This window comes from Mobula birostris, chromosome 18, assembly GCF_030028105.1.
Source record: "Mobula birostris isolate sMobBir1 chromosome 18, sMobBir1.hap1, whole genome shotgun sequence".
Classification (NCBI taxonomy): Eukaryota; Metazoa; Chordata; class Chondrichthyes; order Myliobatiformes; family Myliobatidae; genus Mobula; species Mobula birostris.
This window is the reverse complement of record NC_092387.1, coordinates 44909344-44929262: the sequence shown is the minus strand read 5'-3', so window position 1 is coordinate 44929262 and position 19919 is coordinate 44909344. Positions and strand designations below refer to the sequence as shown.

The 19919-nt window shown below is 39.6% G+C and overlaps 1 protein-coding gene across 1 annotated transcript in view; it reads left to right on the top strand.

The window, feature by feature from the left end:
* The window catches only part of LOC140211845 (cGMP-dependent protein kinase 2), a 52735-nt gene extending 39812 nt beyond the window's left edge, over positions 1-12923 (top strand). The window contains exons 15-18 of the mRNA XM_072282019.1: positions 3546-3668; positions 5807-5869; positions 9311-9377; positions 12271-12923. Coding sequence (XP_072138120.1) covers positions 3546-3668; positions 5807-5869; positions 9311-9377; positions 12271-12366 — 349 coding nt within the window. The 3' untranslated portion in view covers positions 12367-12923. The remainder of the gene's footprint in view (positions 1-3545; positions 3669-5806; positions 5870-9310; positions 9378-12270) is intronic.
* The last annotated feature ends 6996 nt before the right edge of the window (positions 12924-19919 follow it).

The following is a 19919-nucleotide window of genomic DNA, read 5'->3' as shown; positions in this document are numbered from 1 at the left end:
TTAGCAACAGAGCCTTCAATATACATAAATCACTCAGCTGTAATTTTAGTGAGTGGGAGGAAGCTTTCAGGGGAGTTCTAGAAGCCTCAGTACCAAGTCTCTTGCCATTCATTGTGTCCAATTTAGTGCAGTGGTTGATAGTGAGTGAGAAAATTTCAACCTGTCCAAAGTTTCCAGTGGACTGGTAAAGTGAATAATAAAATGTGACATGGAATTCAATCCCAAGTCTAAGATAATGTATTTGGGGGAGAGCAGGGCTACCACAAAAAAAGGAAAGAGAGTGTTCTTTAAGTTCACTCTTCCCCGTTCTCTGTTGGGCTCAATAATGACTACTTTATTTATTGACCCCATTTCTGTTCTTGGCCACATGTGGACACCTCTACATCCACCCTATCAAACCCTTTTGAAATCTTAACAACCTCCTTCAAGGCATCTCTCAGACTTCCCTTTTGTATTGCAGCATGGGGCCCTCTCCAATTGAAAGTCAACCAGGAGCCCATTCTCTGCACCTCCTTTCTTTTCCTAATGCATCACTCCAACTGGAACAACAAAAAAGGAGGGAAAGGGGACAGGAGGGGCAAGGAGGGAAGAGCAAAGCTTGGGCGACGAGCAGCTGAAGGCACGGCTGCCAATGAAGGAGCAAAGGTGCCATGACCATAAATGAGCAATCTCAGGGATAGAACTCAGTGTTTTCAGTCTCCACAATGAGTAGATCTTCCAGCAATTTATTCACACAGTTCTAAAACAAAATCAATATCGAGCAATAAATTTTGGTTTAACCTGGAATAGAGCAATTTTGTGCTCTATGGACCCCATCCATGTTTCTCGCTGCCTCAGTAAAGCAGCCAGCATAATTAAAGACACCACCAACCAGCAAGGCATTTGATAAGGTACCCCATGCAAGGCTTATTGAGAAATTAAGGAGGCATGGGATTCAAGGGGACACTGCTTTGTGGATCCAGAAATGGCTTGCACACAAAAGGCAAAGAGTAGTTGTAGATGGGTCATATTCTGCATGGATGTTGGTGACCAGTGGTGTGCCTCAGGGATCTATTCTGGCACCCCTTCTCTTTGTGATTTTTATAAATGACCTGGATGAGGAAGTGGAGGGATGGATAAGTAAATTTGCTGATGACACAAAGGTTGGGGTGTTGTGGATAGTGTGGAGGACTGTCAGAGGTTACAGTGGGACATCGATAGGACGCAAAACTGGGCTGAGAAGTGGCAAATGGAGTTCAACCCAGATAAGTGTGAGGTGGTTCATTTTGGTAGGTCAAATATGATGACAGAATATAGTATTAATGGTAAGACTCTTGGCAGTGTGGAGGATCAGAGGGATCTTGGGACCGAGTCCACAGGACACTCAAAGCTGCTGCGCAGGTTGACTCTGTGGTTAAGAAGGCATACGGTGCATTGGTTTTCATCAACCGTGGGATTGAGTTCAAGAGGCAAGAGTAATGTTGCAACTGTAGAGGACCCTGATCAGATCCCACTTGGAGTACTGTGCTCAATTCTGGTCACCTCACTACAGGAAGGATGTGGAAACCATAGAAAGGGTGCAGAGGAGATTTACAAGGATGTTGCCTAGATTGGCAAACATGCCTTATGAGAATAGCTTGAGTGAACTTGGCCTTTTCTCCTTGGAGCGACGGAGGATGAGAAGTGACCTGACAGAGGTGTATAAGATGATGAGAGGCATTGATCATGTGGATAGTCAGAGGCTTTTTCCCAGGGCTGAAATGGCTAACATGAGAGGGCAGAGTTTGAAGGTGCTTGGAAGTAGATACAGAGGAGATGTCAGGGGTAAATTTTTTACACAGAGAGTGGTGAGTGCGTGGAATGGGCTGCTGCCTACGATGGTGGAGGCAGATACAATAGGGTCTTTTAAGAGGCTCCTGTATAGGTACATGGAGCTTAGAAAAATAGAGGACTATGGGTAACCTGAGGTAATTTCTAAAGTAAGTACATGTTCGACACTGCATTGTGGGCCGAAGGGCCTTATTGTGCTGTAGGTTTTCTATGTTTTTTAAACCTACACATACCCTCTTCTCCCTCTCCCATCGTGCAGAAGATACTAAATCCTGAAAGCACAGGCCACCACAAAATCAGGCTCTTGAATGGACCTCTTGTACAATAAGATGGAGTCCTTGCCTCACACTCTGCATCATTAGTACCTTGTACTTTATCGTTATTCAGCATTGCACTTATTCAGTAGCTGTTACATTTCAGTCAGCACTTTTATTTATTTACCTAATTCTAGCTCCATTTAAGACTGTGTAATGTTTTGATCTATATCAGCAGAATGTTCCCTCTAAGGTGTGCTACTAGTGCAAAAGGAATTTAAACTGCGCCCAAAAGGTTGTCGCCCTCTACCTCATTGACATAAATCTATTTCACAATCATACACAATCACATTTCCTTTTCCACTTTCTGATGCGAACGGTGTTGACAACATAGAGTTTGTGATGATTTGTCTGCAGATTTTAGAACTGGCTTATTTATGTTGTTTTTATTGAAGAATTATTCAGTAGGCACATGCTGTTGTCACTGGGCAAAAAATTGCACAGTACAAGGTTTTTGCACAAACTAGTCATTGCATATTAGAGGAAACATTGAATCGATGACAAACTTTTCATTGTATCTTGGTACAATAGTAAACCAGACCAATGCCAATACCACCACATTTCTGGGTATCTTGTATCCATTTTGAAATTTGCCTCCTTATTTTTTTAAATTGGGATTTTCTTCCTAACACTTTTTCTTGGCAGAATTGGGAAAATAGAAATCAGATTTGTTTTAAGTCGCAAATAGAAGGGAAGGAAGTTAGGAAGAAGGAAAGAGAAGGTCGAGATCAGGAGATATTGACTGACACAATTGGTTGTAGTGCCTGCCAAGAGAGAGTGGTTAAAGCTAGTTAATAATGGAGGCTATGGCTGAATGGAACTTAAATAAGAGAAAGGAAAAGAAATATGAAATAACCTGAGGTGGTTTAAAAAAAAAAGAGACTGTGAAGCCTGGAAATGCGAGATACTAGACAGGAATGGCAGGTAATCTGAAAACACTGATTTCGGTGTTGATTTCAGAAAGTGAGATGCGGTTCAATGATATTCATCACTGGAACAGTGTAGGAGGCCAAGGTCGAAGGTCACAATGGGATTATGGTGGAGAATTAAAGTAACAGGCATTTGAAATCTCAGTGTCATAATTACAGATGAATGGAAGTAGTCTGTAGTTGATTCATGATTTTGTTACAGCAATTATCTCTTTCTCTGGCAATTATTCCTCCATTTCATGGCAACCAGAGAGGCAATAATGCCATTTCATCTCTTGAAGGATTAGCATGTTGGTGAAGGTGCTGGATCCAAAACTCACTTGTTTACCCTTTCTCCCATTTCTGGTTCTTTGCAAAGCTTCCATTTACGATTTTAATGCAACTTTATTGCTTGTGAACGGTCCTGCAGTCACTAATCATCAAGGGGATCCCAGGTTTCTGTCTATGTTGCGAAACTAAATAAATCCATGGATGTTTCTTTCTGTCTCCTCAGTCCTCCTTTTACTGGACCTGATCCAATTGAAATTTACAATATGATTTTGAAGGGAATGGAGAAAGTGGATTTTCCAAAACAGATCCCCAAACGACCAGCAGAACTGATCAGGAGACTGTGCAAGTAAGAAAATGTTATTTAATGATACAATGACACAATGTGTGAAGGCACCAAGTTTATGCCTATAGACTCCAGCACCTTGTCAGCTTTGGTATCACACTTCTGAGTCTTACGATTGAACTTTGAGTTGAAGAGCACTGAGGGGATAGTAATCATAACATGATTGCATTTTATATAAAAATTGAAAGTGATATGGTTTAATAAAGGAAATTTTGAAAATATGAGGCATGAGTTGGCCATGACAGATTTAGAAATTACATTTTAAAAAAAGTATGACAGGAAATAAACAATAAAAAATACCTTCCTTAAAGCTATACATATCCCCATTCAGACAAAATAAAACTATTAGGGAAAGTGGGTTCTGCTGTATCCACTGAGGAAAAATTAAAGATAATATTAAATTAATGAAGCATATTAATAATGTTGCAATGGACTGGAATTTTTTTCAGAATTCAAAAATGAGAACTTTGATAAAGAAATGAGAGATAAAATTAGGAGTAGACTTGGAAGAGCTGTGAAAACAGACTGTAAATGCTCCTATAAATGATTAAAAAGAATGTTTACTAAAGTACAAGAAAAAATACATGACAGTGAAGTTAATAGAAGAGGGCATGGAAACCTGCAAGAAATAACAGAGAACAGGAGGTCTTGTATGAATGAGAAGCTCAAAGAAATTAGTTTAGATTAGTTTAGATTATGAGGACACGCAGTCCTCTTTTATTGTCATTTAGTAATGCATGCATTAAGAAATGATACAATATTCGTCCGGTGTGATATCACAGAAACCTCCTCCTCCCTAATTAGCTTTAGTTTATAAAGAACTTGAGGGAGTTAATGGAAATGAAAGGCAATAAATCTCAAGGACCTGATGACCCACATCCTAATGTGCAGAGGAGTTGACTGTCGAGGTTATGGTGGTCATCTTTCCTATCACCTTAGACTCTAGAGTGGAAGGTAACAAGTATAACCTCACTATTTTAGGAACAAGGGAGACGAAGGAACAGTGCAGTTAGGCACATAGCAGTAGAAAAACCTGGAATCTATTATTAAGGAAGTGGCAACAAATCACAATGAAAATGCTAATAGGATTGGGCAGAGTTAGCATGAAAATGTGATGTGAAAGGAAGTTTGACAAATCTGGTAGAGTCTGGACTACCAGAATAGATAAAGGAAAAGCAGTTGACACAATATGTTTGGATTTTAGAGGCCTTTGATAAAATGCCACATAAAAAATAATTCAATAAAATTTTATGTGTGTTTTTGGAGGCAGTATATCAATGTAGTTTGGAACTGGTTAATAGACAGGAGAGAGAGAAGGAATAAACACTGTCAATATAGGAGGCTGCAATTAGTGGCAATTAGCTGCAGGGATTGATGCCGTAACCTCAGCTATTGATAAATTATCAATGATTTGGATGAAGGGACAGGTGTAATATATCCATGAATGGATATATTACATCTGAATGGCAGCATAGTCATAGAGCAATGCAGCTTGACTACAGAGCCTATGGCCCTGTGAGTCCATACTGACAACGTTGTCCTCCTTGCTCATCCCAATTTCCTGGGTTCAGCCCATATCCCTCCAGGCACTTCTTTTCCTTGTACTTATCCAAGTGCTTCTTAAATGATACTTTTGTACCTGACTCAATCACTTTGTCCAGCACCTCATTTCCATTTAGTTCAATAGTTCCATTCAATATCAGAGAAATATATACACTATACATCCTGAAAACATACTATTTTACACTCTCATGATCTCCCAGTGAATTTATCCTAACAACCCTTCTTTGTGTGATTTTTTGGATTTTCTCAATGATGTAAATTTTGAGATCTGTTGCTCAACTTGCAGCCTCAAATCTGCCTCCTGAAAATTTCCTGGTGACATCAGTAAATGTGTAAATCTTCATTGGCCTGGGTGACACATGTTCATATGGTCAAATGCCACAAACATCAGAGTTATCCTTATCTCTTTCCAGATGCTAGCTGAATGGTTGATGATTTCCAGCTTGTTCTCTTTGATGGAGAGTAGCATTCCTGTTCAAATATTGCCCAATGTGTATGTGTTTGGCGAATGAATCAAAAAAAAGCAGCATTATTGTTGTGTAGTCATATTTCAACCTGGTTGTTCAATAATTGTGCAGGGTTAATCCAATGGAGAGACTGGGAAGCAAGAAGAATGGAATAAATGATATTCGGAAACAGAAGTAAGTGACCTGGCAATCTACATTACAGAGAGGAAAATCAAACTATAATATTACTGTAGGAATTAAGGAGTTGGGGTATCAAGGAGCTAGGCCAGAGGCATATAAATTTAAAATTCAACATTAGTGTCAGAGAAGCTTCACTTCACACACACACTGTAATGAAAATCTGGAACTTATTCCACAGTGAACTGAATTATTTTAAATGTTTATCAGGCAAATCATTATATGTTTCAAAAGCAATGGTATGTCAATGGACTTAGAGGTTAGCCAATATATAATTCAATGTTGGAAGAGGCAATAAGGCACAAAAGTACTCCTTCTGTTTGGATGGATTTCATGGGCGCATATTGCAACTCCAGTCAACGGAGACCTGGCTTCATATGGTAAGGTCTCTCGAGGGATCATTGTGTCCAGCTGGTGTGCCAAATTCCCATATTTGGTAGCTTTCCCACTCATTGGCTACGTGTGGCTAGTAATCAAGAACGGAATCAGAATCCTGATCAACTGGCCCATTTATCCGCCAGACGGTAGTTATGGGAGCAAAGCCCTTGTCACCACAGCAGAAATGATCCTCATCTGGACAAGTGCAAAAATGTGCTACTACCTGTAATGTAGTCGGTAATATAACTTAGTTCTTAAAAATCCAATAATGAGTTTGGGAAACTCTTCTTGGCCAAGAGGGGGTGAGAATGTGGAACTTTTCCTGCAGGAAGTGTTTGAGATGAAATAAGTACTTATTCTAAAGGGCAACCAGATAAATAGATGAGTGAGAAACAGATAGACGTTGAAGGAATGAAGAGAAAAGTAATGTTCTAAAAGAATTGTGAGGCACAGAATCCAGTGTGGACAATTTGGATTATAGCCTATTACCACAAGGTCGATAAGAGGAGGCCACCTAAAACAGAAAATAGCCATTAGGCCTATTCTGTGCTTGCATTGATAACAAGCTAACAACTAAAATTCCACCTACCTACACAGGGTGCTGTAGGTCACATCTCCTCAAGTACACAGCTAAATGTGATGAGGGAGTTGCCTCTACTACCTTTCAAGTTTGTGAGTTCCAGACCCGTATCGTTTTTGGGTGAAAGCAGTTGCTTTCATCTGCCTTCTAGGTCTTCTACCAAATATTTTAAGTCCGTGCCTCTGGTTTCTGACTGCACTGGTCAGGGAAATAGGTCCTTCCAAATCATTCTAACTAACTTTTCATCCTTCAATGAAGTATCCATTGAGTCTCTTGTCTTCCAAAGAAAACAATGACAGCTTATCCAATTTTACAATTGGATAAAATATTCCAATGCTGGCCGCACCCTTATCAATGTCCTTCACAATACAAATACATCTTTCCAGTAATATAATGAACAGAAATGTACACAGTTCTCAAATTGTGGGCTAGCTAGTGTTGCATACAGTTCTAACATAATTGCTCAAAAATGTATAACTCAGCCAATGAAGCAAAGTATGCTGTATGTTTTAATCATTTGCAACCTTTAAAGGTATGTAGTGTACAGTTGAAAATCTTTCTTCTAAACTACCCACTATGTTCCCATTTATTTTGTTTTCCTTTCCTTGTTGCAGACCAACTCATCTGGATTAAATTTTTTTCCCTCAACTAGCTATACCTTCCTGCAGACTAAATCGTTCCTTCCCACTCTCAACCATGCAGCTAAGGCTTATATCATCTACTATCTTCTTTAACATACCCCTATACTTGTGTAAATAATTATATATTTAGATTTAGATTATGAAGACACATAGTCCTCTTTTATTGTCATTTAGTAATGCATGCATTAAGAAATGATACAATATTTCCTCCGTTGTGATATCACAAAACAGGACAGACCAAGACTGAAAAAACTGACAAAACCACATAATTATAACGTATAGTTACAACAGTGCAACAATACCATAACTTGATGAAGAAGTCCATGAGCACAGTGAAAGTTCAACGTCTCTCAAATGTCCCACATCTCATGCAGATGGGAGAAGGAAGAAAAATTCTCCCTGCCATGCCGACCACAGTCCGACTCTGAGTCATCCGAAAACTTCGAGCTCTGATCAGCTCTCTGACACCGAGTACTGAGCGCCATCTCTGTCCGAATGATTCGACCTTGACCTCGGTCGCCAATAGCAGGCAAAACCAGGGATTTTGAGGTCTACCCTCCGAAAGATTCCTGACCACGCAGTAACGACAGCAGCGAACGAGCGTTTCAGAAATTTCTCCAGATGTTCCTCTGTGCTTTCACGTCCGTTCTCCATCAAATCAGAATTGTCCACGGCCCCTATTTAACAGATATGATATCATTTTTCACCGGAGGGCTGCGCACGCGCGCGGTGCGCTGCTCTCTCTCCTGTATAATATGGATTATACAAAAGCAAGAGACTAAATTCAGAACCCTGTGAAACACCATCAATAACAGCCATCCAGATGCAAAAGCACCCATTAACATTAACCCTCAGCTCCCTGACATTTTGTCGATTTTTCAGACCTAATTTGCCTTGCTGATTTTTACTATTTTGACTAGCCTACTATGTGGGGCCTTGCCAAAAGTCTTTCTGAAAACCACATTCCCTACACTAAAGGAACTGCTATTACTAACTCTCTGTTATATCTTCCAAACAAAACAATTTACAGTCAAATCCATGAGACTGTCCTTGTAAATGAAATTCATATTGCCTCTTATTCAAATAATTTCCCTGTGGTCAATGTTAAGCCAGCTTGTAGTCAGTTGGCTTATCCTTTCCTTCCTTCTAAACAATGGTGTCATTTTAGTAGACTTCTAATCCTCTGGCATCACCTCTGTAACCAGGGATGACAAAAGCATGGTAACCATATCCCAACCCAAATTTAATGTCATTACTGTTAAGCCAGTTTGTAGTCACTTGGCTTATCCTCTCCTCCCTTCAGTATATATGGGGAGGGGGAGAGGGAGGGAGGGGGAGAGAATAAATAAGACCTTTCAGATGGTAGGAGACTGGCAAATTGCAGGTCACATAATGTTACTTTGTTGATGCCCCACTGCAGAGGATGGTAAAGGGATGAGTGTGAAAGCTGAAAGTTTGCTTTTAATCTCACTTCCATTCTGTGGTGGCCCTTTTCAAAGTAATTAAGATCATGACCTCTCTGCCACCTAACATAATCACTGGCACTGTCCAAAATAATTCATGGCGCCAAGCACCTGGAGATCTTTCAGGAGAGGTGCCTCATTAACACATGATATGCAGGAAAGATCAAGGTGAAATCTAAATACTTTCCATCCGTCCTTTATAAAAGCATTTTAGCTTTCATATTCAGTGAAAGAAGTCATTGTCATGCTTGTTAATACGTACAATACTCCAGGGGCACTTGAGCTGTCACTCTTTAATTGATAGTTGCTATAAACAGAATAAATTACCTTCATCTCCTATGATGATAAATCACTTGTGTTTTCATTTTGTTTCCAGGTGGTTCCAAGGCTTTGACTGGGAGGGTCTTCGAACTCGGAAAATGAAATCTTTGCTTAAAAGGGAGGTAATAATGGCTACTGAATGGAGCTCAGTCAGGAGTAGGCTTCACGTTGTTTAACACACTTCTGTAAAAATTCCAAAAGTCACAGGGAGCTAAACTTGTAGGAATCACTGCAGAGTCAGAGAAAATATTGCACCCCTGGATATCATTCCCTCATGCCCTCACCAGTGAAAGAAGGGTTGTGTAGCCCGGTCCCAGGTCTCAAAATTGAGCCTTTTAGGTTACAACTCTTTGAGGTAATTGCCAACTGGGTTGGGGATTTTTGCTTATACTGCCCTGTCAAGTGGTAAGTTACTCTTTGCATGAAACTGCTATGCCTCAACTTCACTCTGATCTTACCACCAGATAATGTTAATCAATGAATTCTACCTATTGGCTGCTCATAAGACCATAAGACACAGGAGCAGAGTCAGACCATTCAGCCCATCGAGTGTCCTCCACCATTTCATCATGGCTGATTCAACTCTACTCTCCTGCCTTCTCCCCACTATCTATCAAGCCCTGACTAATCAAGAACCTCTCAACCTTTGCCTTAAATACATCCAAAGACCTAGCATCCATACCCCCTGCGGTAATGAATTCCATGGATTTACCACCCTCTGGCTCAAGAAATTCTTCCTCACCTCCTTTTCAAATAGACATCCCTCTATTCTGAGGTCGTGCCCTCTGGTCCTAGACTCCCCCCCTCCCCCCCCCAAAAAAAACCTCTCCTCATCTATTCTATCTAGGCCTTTCAGTATCTATAGGTTTCATCGAAATCTCCATTTATTCTTCTAAATTCCATTGAGTACAGATCCAGAGCTATCAAATGCTCTTCATCTGTTAAGCCTTGCATTCCTGGAACATTTTTTGAAACTCCTTTGAACCATCTCCAATGTCAGCACATCCTTTCTTAGGCAAGGGGACCAAAACTGCCCACAGTACTCCAAGTGAGGCCTCACCAGTGCATTATAAGCCTAAACATTAAATCCTTGTTATTTTTATATCCTATTCCTCTCAAAATTAATGCTAACATTGCTATTACCTTCTTCGCCACCAACTCAATCGGCAAGTTAACCTTTAGGTAAGAGTGTACAAGGACTTCCAAGTCCCTTGTCCCTTTGCACCTCAGATCTTTGAATTTCCCCCCATTTAGAAAATAGTCTATTGTTATTCCTTCTACCAAAGTGCATCACCATACACCTCCGGACACTGTATTGCATCTGCCGCTCCTTTGCCCATTACCCCAAATCTGTCTAAGTCTTTCCGCATCCTCCCTGTTTCCTCAACACTACCTGTCCCTCTACCTCTCTTTGTATTATCCAAAAACTTGGCCATAAAGCCATCAATTCCATCATCCAAATCGTTGACATTCAATGTAAAAAGGAATGGTCCCAACACCGACTCCTGCGAGAAACCTCTAGCCACCAACAGCCAATCAGAAAGGCCTCCCTTTATTCCCACTCTTTGCCTCCCACCAATCAGCCAATGTATCCATATAGTATCTTTCCTGTAATATCATGAGCTTTTAGCTTGCTAAGCAGCCTCATGTGCAGCACTTTGTCAAAGGCCTTCTGAAAATCCAAGCACACAACATCCACTGATTCTCCTTTGTCTATTCTGCTTGTTATTTCCTCAGAGAATTCCAGCAAATATGTCAGGCCAGATTTTCCCTTGAGGAAACTATGCTGACATTGGGCTATTTTATTATGTGCCTCGAAGTACCTGAAACCTCATTTTTAACAATCGACTCCAACATCTTCCCAGCCACTGAGGTCAGGCCAACTGGCCAATAATTTCTTCTTTTCTGCATCCTTGTCTTCTTGAAGAGTGGAGTGATATTTGCGATTTTTCCGGTACTCCAGAACCATGGCAATATCTATTGATTCTTGAAAGATCATACTAATGACTCCACAATCTCTTCAGCTACCTCTTTCAGAACCCGAAGATGTAATCCATCTAGTTGTGGTAACTTATCTACCTTCAGACTTTTCAACTTCCCAAGCACCTTCTCCCAAGTAATAGCAACTGCATTCATTTCTGCCCCCTGACATGCTTGAACTTCCGGCATACTGCTAGTATCTTCCACAGTGAAACTGATGCAAAATACTTCAGTTTATCTGCCATTTCCTTGTTCCTCATTACTACCTCTCCAGCATAATTTTCCAGTGTTCCAATATCGACCATTGCTTCGTTTTGACTCTTTGTATAGCAGAAGAAACTTTTGGTATTCTCTTAATATTATTGTCCAGCTTACCTTTGGCCAGTTTACCACCTTTTTCCTTTTCATGGCTTTTTGTTGCCTTCTGTTGGTTTTTAAAAGCTTCCCAATCCTCTAACTTCCCACTATTACTGGCAATACTAGTTCAGCAGCTTGCAATATTATTTTATATCAAATTCATAAAAAATCCTGAACACATCAATTAGATTGGCCCTATATTTAGGGGAATCCAAAAATACCCTACAACTGTACAATGTGGATAACTTCACTCACTCACTTCACTTCACTCACTTCAATGGTGAACTGACTCCACAACTTACAGACTCACAACTCATGTTCTCAGTATAATTTATTTACTTCTTACAAAATTATTTGCATGATTTGTCTTTTGAACATTGGTTGTTTGTCAATCTTTAGGTATAATTTTTCTAATTTCCATTGTACTTCATTTTTTTGTAACTGCCTGCAAGAAGATGAATCTCAAGATAGTATATGAGAAATATACTATCCACTTCCTCCTCCTTCAGTGGGCAAGCCAAATCTGAATCCAAATTCAGATTTGAATCCAAATTAACAAAAAGAGTACTGTTCGCACTCTTTGATAATTTAATCTGAGTATTGTGTGCAGTCACCTTTAGGATGTAACCTTTGTAGACTCAGTGCTGTTCCTCCTTAACCTTACGTTTTCTCTCTAAGTTGAAAGGACCAACAGATCACAGTTACTTTGACAGCTTCTGTTGTGAACACAAGGAGCCTCCAGATGAGTTTTCAGGCTGGGATGAGGACTTCTGAGGATTGATCTCCACAAAGTTGAAGATAAAACAGAAAACTTCAGGAATCTTGGAGGAGTGGAAATAGATAATCATTCTGCAACAAGCTGTCTTCAAACAATTGGAACCATCTCATTTTCAGTCTGATTGTTACATATGGATTGGATGCACTCTGATGTTTGGAAGCCTGTGTAACTGTACAGGTCCAATGAGACAGTGTCCTGTGGTAATGGATTTGGAGACAAATGGGATTGGTAATCAATATTACATATGACACACTCTCAGTGAAAGTTCTACCAGCAAAGGAAGAAAGCCATCAGTGTATTTAGTTGATCCTTTGGATAGATTAAGTGGAAAAAGATTATACATAGCAGCACAGATCATGGGACATGAGGTTGTTAATGTTATTGTATTATCTGTGAATATACAACTAACAAGAATGTTCAGTGACAAAACAGGTCTGTACTGAACTATATCTTAAATGACAGGGATACACCTTTAACCATGTGCTAACAGTAAGAATATCCATTGATGTTCTTCTATGTAGTTTCAAAGGAACAGAATCAGAATGTTCCACATCCAGTGATTGGTTTCACTAGCCACAAATTATCCGTTAAATTGTGTACAGTTTTTATTTCCTGAGGACTGGTTCTCATTTTAGTTAATCCATAATTATGCTATCCATAATATCATAACTACAAAATGATCCCTAACACAGGTGATTATTGATTTTATTGTATTAGCAAGCCTAATCTCCAGCAGTTTAGTAATTGAACTCCAGGGAAAATGTCTATTGCCCTGTCAAAAGATCTTTGCTCATATTTGCATTCAAGAACAGAAGAAAAAAATGCCAGTATAATTATAGATTTTGGAGAATAAAAATTACTGTGAGGTATAATAATGCAGAATGAATGTAGTCCCATATTTTGCAGCTGTAGCTTTCCTGCTGATTCTGGAAAAATGTTCCTTATGAAAGTGTAGCCTTCTCCCTGTGAAAACTTCTGTTGTCCTGACTTTGGTTGTTATTGCACATCAATTCGAGGAGATACTGGCTGTCTCAGATTTCAAACAAGGTATGAAAAAGTACCAATATTTTTGTCACTTTTTAAACATTTTACTGAGTAAAAACTGAAGATTGGAGTGTGTACTTCATCTGAAATATTATAAACAAAATAGAAACTGAAAATAATTTTTGAACTTTTATAAGAGATTTCAAAAAGTAATTATTCTGATGGATTTAGGCTCCATCAAAATTTATTTTCCAGTGTCTTAGAGCTGTTAATTGTATTTATCTTCATCATCATCAGGTGCCGTGCCCAGTTTGAGCTTTGACTGCCAAGGCCCACACACTCCTGTTTCAGGTCAAGTGGATCAATTCATTGGTATTCATTCCCATTTCTCTGACTGTTGTCTCCATCATCATTTGTCTTTGCCTTCCTCTTGCTTTCTTCCCTTCAATCTTTCCCATAATTACCATGCATTCTAACTCCTCTTTCCTAATCACATGTCCAATGAAGTTACGTTGCCTTTTCATGATCTCATATGTTATTCCTCTTTTTGTGTTTGCTCTGTTCATGACATCTTCATTAGATATTCATTTCGTCCAGGATATTCTTTGCATCCTCCTCAAAAACCACATCTCTGCTGCTTCAATTCATTTCCTCATGTTACTAGATGTTGTCCAACATCCTGAGTCATATAACATAACTGGATAAACGTAACATTTCAATACTCTGAGGCGGGTTGTCATGCCTAGTTTAGTATTGGTCAGTATACTCTTCATTCTTGTAAAGGTGTTTTTTGCCATCCCTATTCTTCTTTTGATGTCCATGCCATACCTGATGTCACCCAGCTTCCTAAGTAGCAAAAGCTCTGTACTTGTCTTCCCCATTTATTCTCAGTCTGCAGATAGGATTGTCCTTCTTTTTGGATATCACCATACATTCTGTCTTTTTTGCAATTGATAGATAGACCCATTTTTGCACTTTCTTCAACAACTATATCAATTGAGTTTTGTAGATCTTCCTCTGTACTTGCAATTAACACAGTGTCATCCGCATATCTGAAACTAGGCAAAAAAAAAAACAGAATTTAAGAAAAACATTGAAGGTCCAAGTATTTTAAAATCTGAAGTTCGTAATGCAATAAATAAGATGAAGAAAGGAAAGGCAGCGGGTCCCGATGAATTAGTAATATAACAAATAATCGCCCTTGAAGATTATGGAATTGATAAACTTACTGATTTAATCAATGACATTTATGAGACTGGAATAGTACCAGAGGAGATGAAAAAATCAGTATTTATCACTCTTCCTAAGAAACCTGGAGCAATAGAATGTGAATTACATAGGATCATAAGTTTAATGAGTCATATCACCAAGATACTTCTAAGAATTTTGATGACAAGAGCTAAAAGCAAGATACAAGCTGAAATAGGTAAAGAACAATGTGGTTTTGTGAAAGACAAAGGTACAAGAAATGCAATATTGATGTTATTGATGTTGAGGATACTATCAGAACGAGCTATTCAAGTGCAAAAAGACTTGTTTGTTTTATCGACTACACAAAAGCATTTGCTAAAGTGAAGCACAATAAGTTATTTGAAATATTACAGGAAACTCTAGATCTAGATTGAAAAGACCTCCGCCTAATCAGAAATCTGTACTGGAAACAAACTGCCACTGTAAGAATAGATGGAGAAGTAAGTCAGTTTACGAAAATCAAGAGAGGCATTACACAAGGGTGTGTTTTCTCCCCTGACTTATTTAATGTGTACAGTGAAACAATATTACAAAAAATAAGAGACATCTTGGGAATTAAAGTTGGCGGTGAAAACATCAATAATTTCAGATATGCGGATGACACTGTGTTAATTGTATTTATAATTTAATAAGTTATTAAATCAAATAATTTATGATTTATAAATTTATACATTAACATAAGTTACAATCAATAACTTTTTGAAAGATTTCATTAGAATCTGGGTGACACAGTAGTCCTGTCATTAAGGCTGCTACCCCAGAACTTCAGCATCGTAGGCTAGGTTCTAACCTTGGATACTAACTTTGTAGAGTTTGCATGTTCCCTCTGTGTGGGTTTGTATGGGTACTCCATTTTTCTCCCACAATAAATTAACTGATTGCTTAATTGGTTACTGTAAATTAGGTGTGATGGGAAAATTGAGGGGGGCTGGGGGCATGTGAGAGAGAAAAGGTCAAGGAAATGAGTGAACAAATGTGATTGAGGGGTTTGTTCTGGGACCTGACATAGAATCAATGGAACAGCCTCTGTCTATGTTGAAAGAAAATGTCTGGTACCAGGTGTATATGTCTCTAAGGTTTTGATATACAGTACAGAAAAAATATGTGGGAGGAATTCAGCAGATCCCATCACAGCAACTGACGAATTTTTATGTTTCACGACCAGAAGTTGTCAGTTGCACAGTAATGGTGAATGCTGACAGTTTCACCATCAGTATGATTTCAAAATCTCACCCTTTACTTCATTTGCTATACACTTGACCTGAATGGGTAGGAACGTGGAAACAGGAGGAGAATGTTAGGCACCTCCACCATGTTCTTTCTTTCTTTCACTCAATAAAACCATGCTCATCTCTCTCCTAGCTTATCTATTTGCCTTGGATTAACCACTACCTAACAAAAATTAATTTATTTTTGGTACTTTCAGCAGAACCCAAGGGCTGCAAGTTTTTAGGGAGGTGATTCCAGATGAAATTTATTTTTCATTGTTGGTTATCTCCTTTTATTCTGAGATAATTTGTGTGGTACTTCATTAAACAAAGCATCATGATTAGCTGCAAGGTGTAGATTATTGGACACTTTGGCCACAAGTACCATCAATGTGCAAGTTATTAATAAAACATTGAGTTTCTGTGAAGAAAACCCAAGGCAGCTCCACATCAGGCCTTATCTGTTGTTTAATATTATTTATTCATTAAAATCTGATGCAAGTTATGGTATTAAAATGGAAAATATTGTCAGAAACAAATAAAAGTTGAGCAAATTCCTGATGTCATATTTTTGTGTCTGGGAACAGAGGTATGTGATATCACTCAGTTAACATTTAAACTCCTGAGGTCGAGTCTTAGTGTGTGAACATAATGTTGTCATCTCTGAGGATCATCATTCTGTCACGATGGAGAAGCTTGTGAGTTTCTGAGATCCTAAGAGCAACGTCGTCTGGAGTTTAGCCATTTGGCACTTAGCCCCTAGTGGGGTCACCCATGGTGAAAAGGTCAATGGGTAGTTTCCAGACACAGAGCGATTCAAAGTTCTTAGTAAATTTATTATCAAAGTACATATATGCGACATATACAAGCCTGAGATTAACTTATTTGTGGACATTCTCAATAAATCTGTAATAGAATAATAACCATAACAGAAACAATGAAAGAGGGCACCAACTTGAGTGTTCGACCAGTGTGCAAAAGACAACAGCCAAGACCTCAGTGGAGGAACTGGTGGAAGACGATGACGCTTCACAATGGCGGTGAAGCCGGAGGAAGGCTGCAGTAGTGAAGGGTCCCCAGTCTTCTTGTATTCCACACCACTGGACCCTGACCCCAATCTGTCAAGGACTGTGTGGTGGCTGCCTGTGCGTTAGCCTCCACACATTAAATAAAGTCACACACAGGCATTCTCCATTAAGCGACTCCATCCTGAACCCATCAATAGACAACCTCTTATGAGAACATCATACTCGACTCAAGTGATCGCACTACTATTACTGTCATGTGACATTTGAAAACAGCATGAGACTGCTGCTTGGGCCTACAGCCTGCGGAAACCTGGTTTCAATGAAGGGCCGTCAACCTGGTGGATGGGTGAGTTAGTAAGGTCACAGATGATACAAAGTTTGGTGGTGGTGTAGATCGTGTTGAAGATTGCCAAAGAATGCAGTGTGATATAGATCAGTTGCAGATATCAGCAGATAGAGTTTAGTTTGGCCAAGTATGCGGTGTTGCACTTTGGGAGATCAAATGTAAATGGAAAATACACAGTTAATGGCAGGAGCCTTAATAGCACTGGAAAAACTGAAGGATTTTGAGTTGCAAGTCCATAGTGAAAGTGACTGCCTAATTAATAGGATGATAAAAAAAGACTTATGACGTGCTTGCCGTTATTTGTCAAGGCACTGAGTTCAAGAGTCAGGAAATTATGTTGCTGGTTTATAAATCTGGAGTACCACTTTCAGTTCTGGTCACCTGACTATAGGAAAGCTGTGGAAGCTTTGAGAGGGCTCAGAAGAGGTTTACCAGGATGTTATCTGGATTAGAGGGCATGTGCTATAAAGAGAGATTGAACAAACTAGTGTTGTTTCCTCTAACAGATGATGAGGAGAGACCTGATAGAATTTCATAAGATCATAGCAGACAGCTGGTGCCTTTTATCCCAGGGTCGGAATATCTAATACCAGAGGACATGTATTTAAGGTGAGAGTGGGTAAATTCAAAGGAAATTTGAAATTTAGGGGTATCCAGAACTAGAGGGCACAGCCTCAAAATTAAGGGGTGACCTTTCAGAACAGAGGTAAGGAGGAGTTTTTTTTTTAGCCAGAGGATAGTAAGTCTGTGGAATGTTCTGCAACAGACTGTGGTGGATGCCAAGTCCATGTGTATATTTAAGGCCGAAGTTGATAGTTACCTGATCAGTCAGGGCATCACAGGATATGGTGAGAAGGCAGGTGTACGGGGTTGAGTGGGATCCGGGATCAGCCATGATGGAATGATGGAGCAGACTCAATGGGCTGAATGGCCTAATTTTGTTCCTGTGTCATATTGTCTTATGGAAATGTGTGGGGTGAACTTCTTTATGTGTGGTGGTGGAGGCAAATTTGATGGAAATATTGAGGACCCTCTTCAACGGGTACATCAGTATGCAGAAAATGGAGTGATGTGGACATTGAGTAGATGGAAGGGAATAGTTTAGTGAGGAATTTAATTACTAGCTTAAATTGAGCACAATGTCATAGAGCAAGGGGCCTATTCCTGTACTGTTCAACGTTCTATGTTTATGTTTGTCCTCAGACACTGTCTGATCAAATCAGCGTTCCCAGCAATTTCAATTTGGACTTTAAGTTTTGACCTCCGCAGGGCTTTTGCTTTTTACAGCCTCGGGCTATTGTCTGAACCTACGCCAAAGTCTGGGATTACAGGTTGAGTCTCTTGTTTGAGTGTACTTTCTGGAACTACGGCTTGAGACTATTGCCTCATTATTCAGATTGGGAACATTGCCTGGAATTACTGCATGGTCCTATTCCCTGCCCCTGCAGTCCCTGACTGTACGGGCAGTAGTAGGCCCATGCAGTAGTATCAGACAACGTTCCCAGTAATGGGTGGCATGATAGTGTGGCAACTAGCATAATGCTATTACAGTACCAGGGATCCAGGTTCAATTCTGCCACTGTCTGTGAGAACTTTGTTTCGGTGTGCATTTCCTCCATGTTCTGCGATTATATCCCACATTCCAAAGACATATGGATTCATAGGTTAATTGGTCACAAGGGGGAAATTGGGTGGTGTGGGCTTATTGGGCCAGAAGGGTGTGTTCTCGTGATGTATCTCTAAAGAAAAGCTATAGCTTGAGACTAGTTCCTGGTCATACTACCTGCACCCACTGCTTGAGATCACTGTGTGGGCCCACTGCTTGTATCTACAGCCTGGGACTACTGTTTATTGTGTTTTTAAATATCACTAATATTTGAGTAATATTATGAATATCTTAGAGTCATCGAATTATAGGAAACTACGGCATAGAAACAGGTCCTTCAGCCCATCTAAACATGCCGAACTATTTAAACTGCCTAGTCCCATTGACCTGCACCCAGACCATAGTCCTCCATACTTCTCCCATTCATGTATCTATTCAAACTTATCTAAGCATTGAAATTGAAATCACATCCACCACCACTTGTGCTGGAAGCTTGTTCCACGCTCTCTCTACCCTCTTAGTGAGGAAGCTTCCCCTTATGTTCTCCTCAAACATTTCACCTTTCACCAGTGACCCATGACCTCAAGTTGTACTCTTACCCAACCTTGCATTTACCCTATACGTCTCATAATTTTGTATACCTTAATCAGATATCCCTTCAATCTTCTATGTTCTAGGGAATAAAGTTCCGACCTATTCAATATTTCATTATAACTCAGGTCCTCCAGTCCCAGCAACATCCTTGTAAATTTTCTCTGTACTCGTTCAATTTTATTTACATCTTTCCTGTAAGTAGTTGATTAAAACTGCACACATTACTCCAAATTAGACCTCATCAACATCTTATACAACTTCAACATAACTTTCCAACTCCTGTACTCAATACTTTTGATCTGTGAAGCCCAATGTGTCAAAAGGTTTCATTATAACCCTGTCTACCTGTGACACCACTTTCAATGAAATTTAGACCTGTATTTCCAGATCCCTTTGTTCTGTCACACCCTTCAGCGCCCTATCACTCACTGTATAAGACCTCCCAAGATGCGACACTTCACGTGTCTGCTTTCAGTTCCATCTGCCATTTTTCATCCCATTTTCCCAGCTGGTATAGATTCTGTTTAAAACT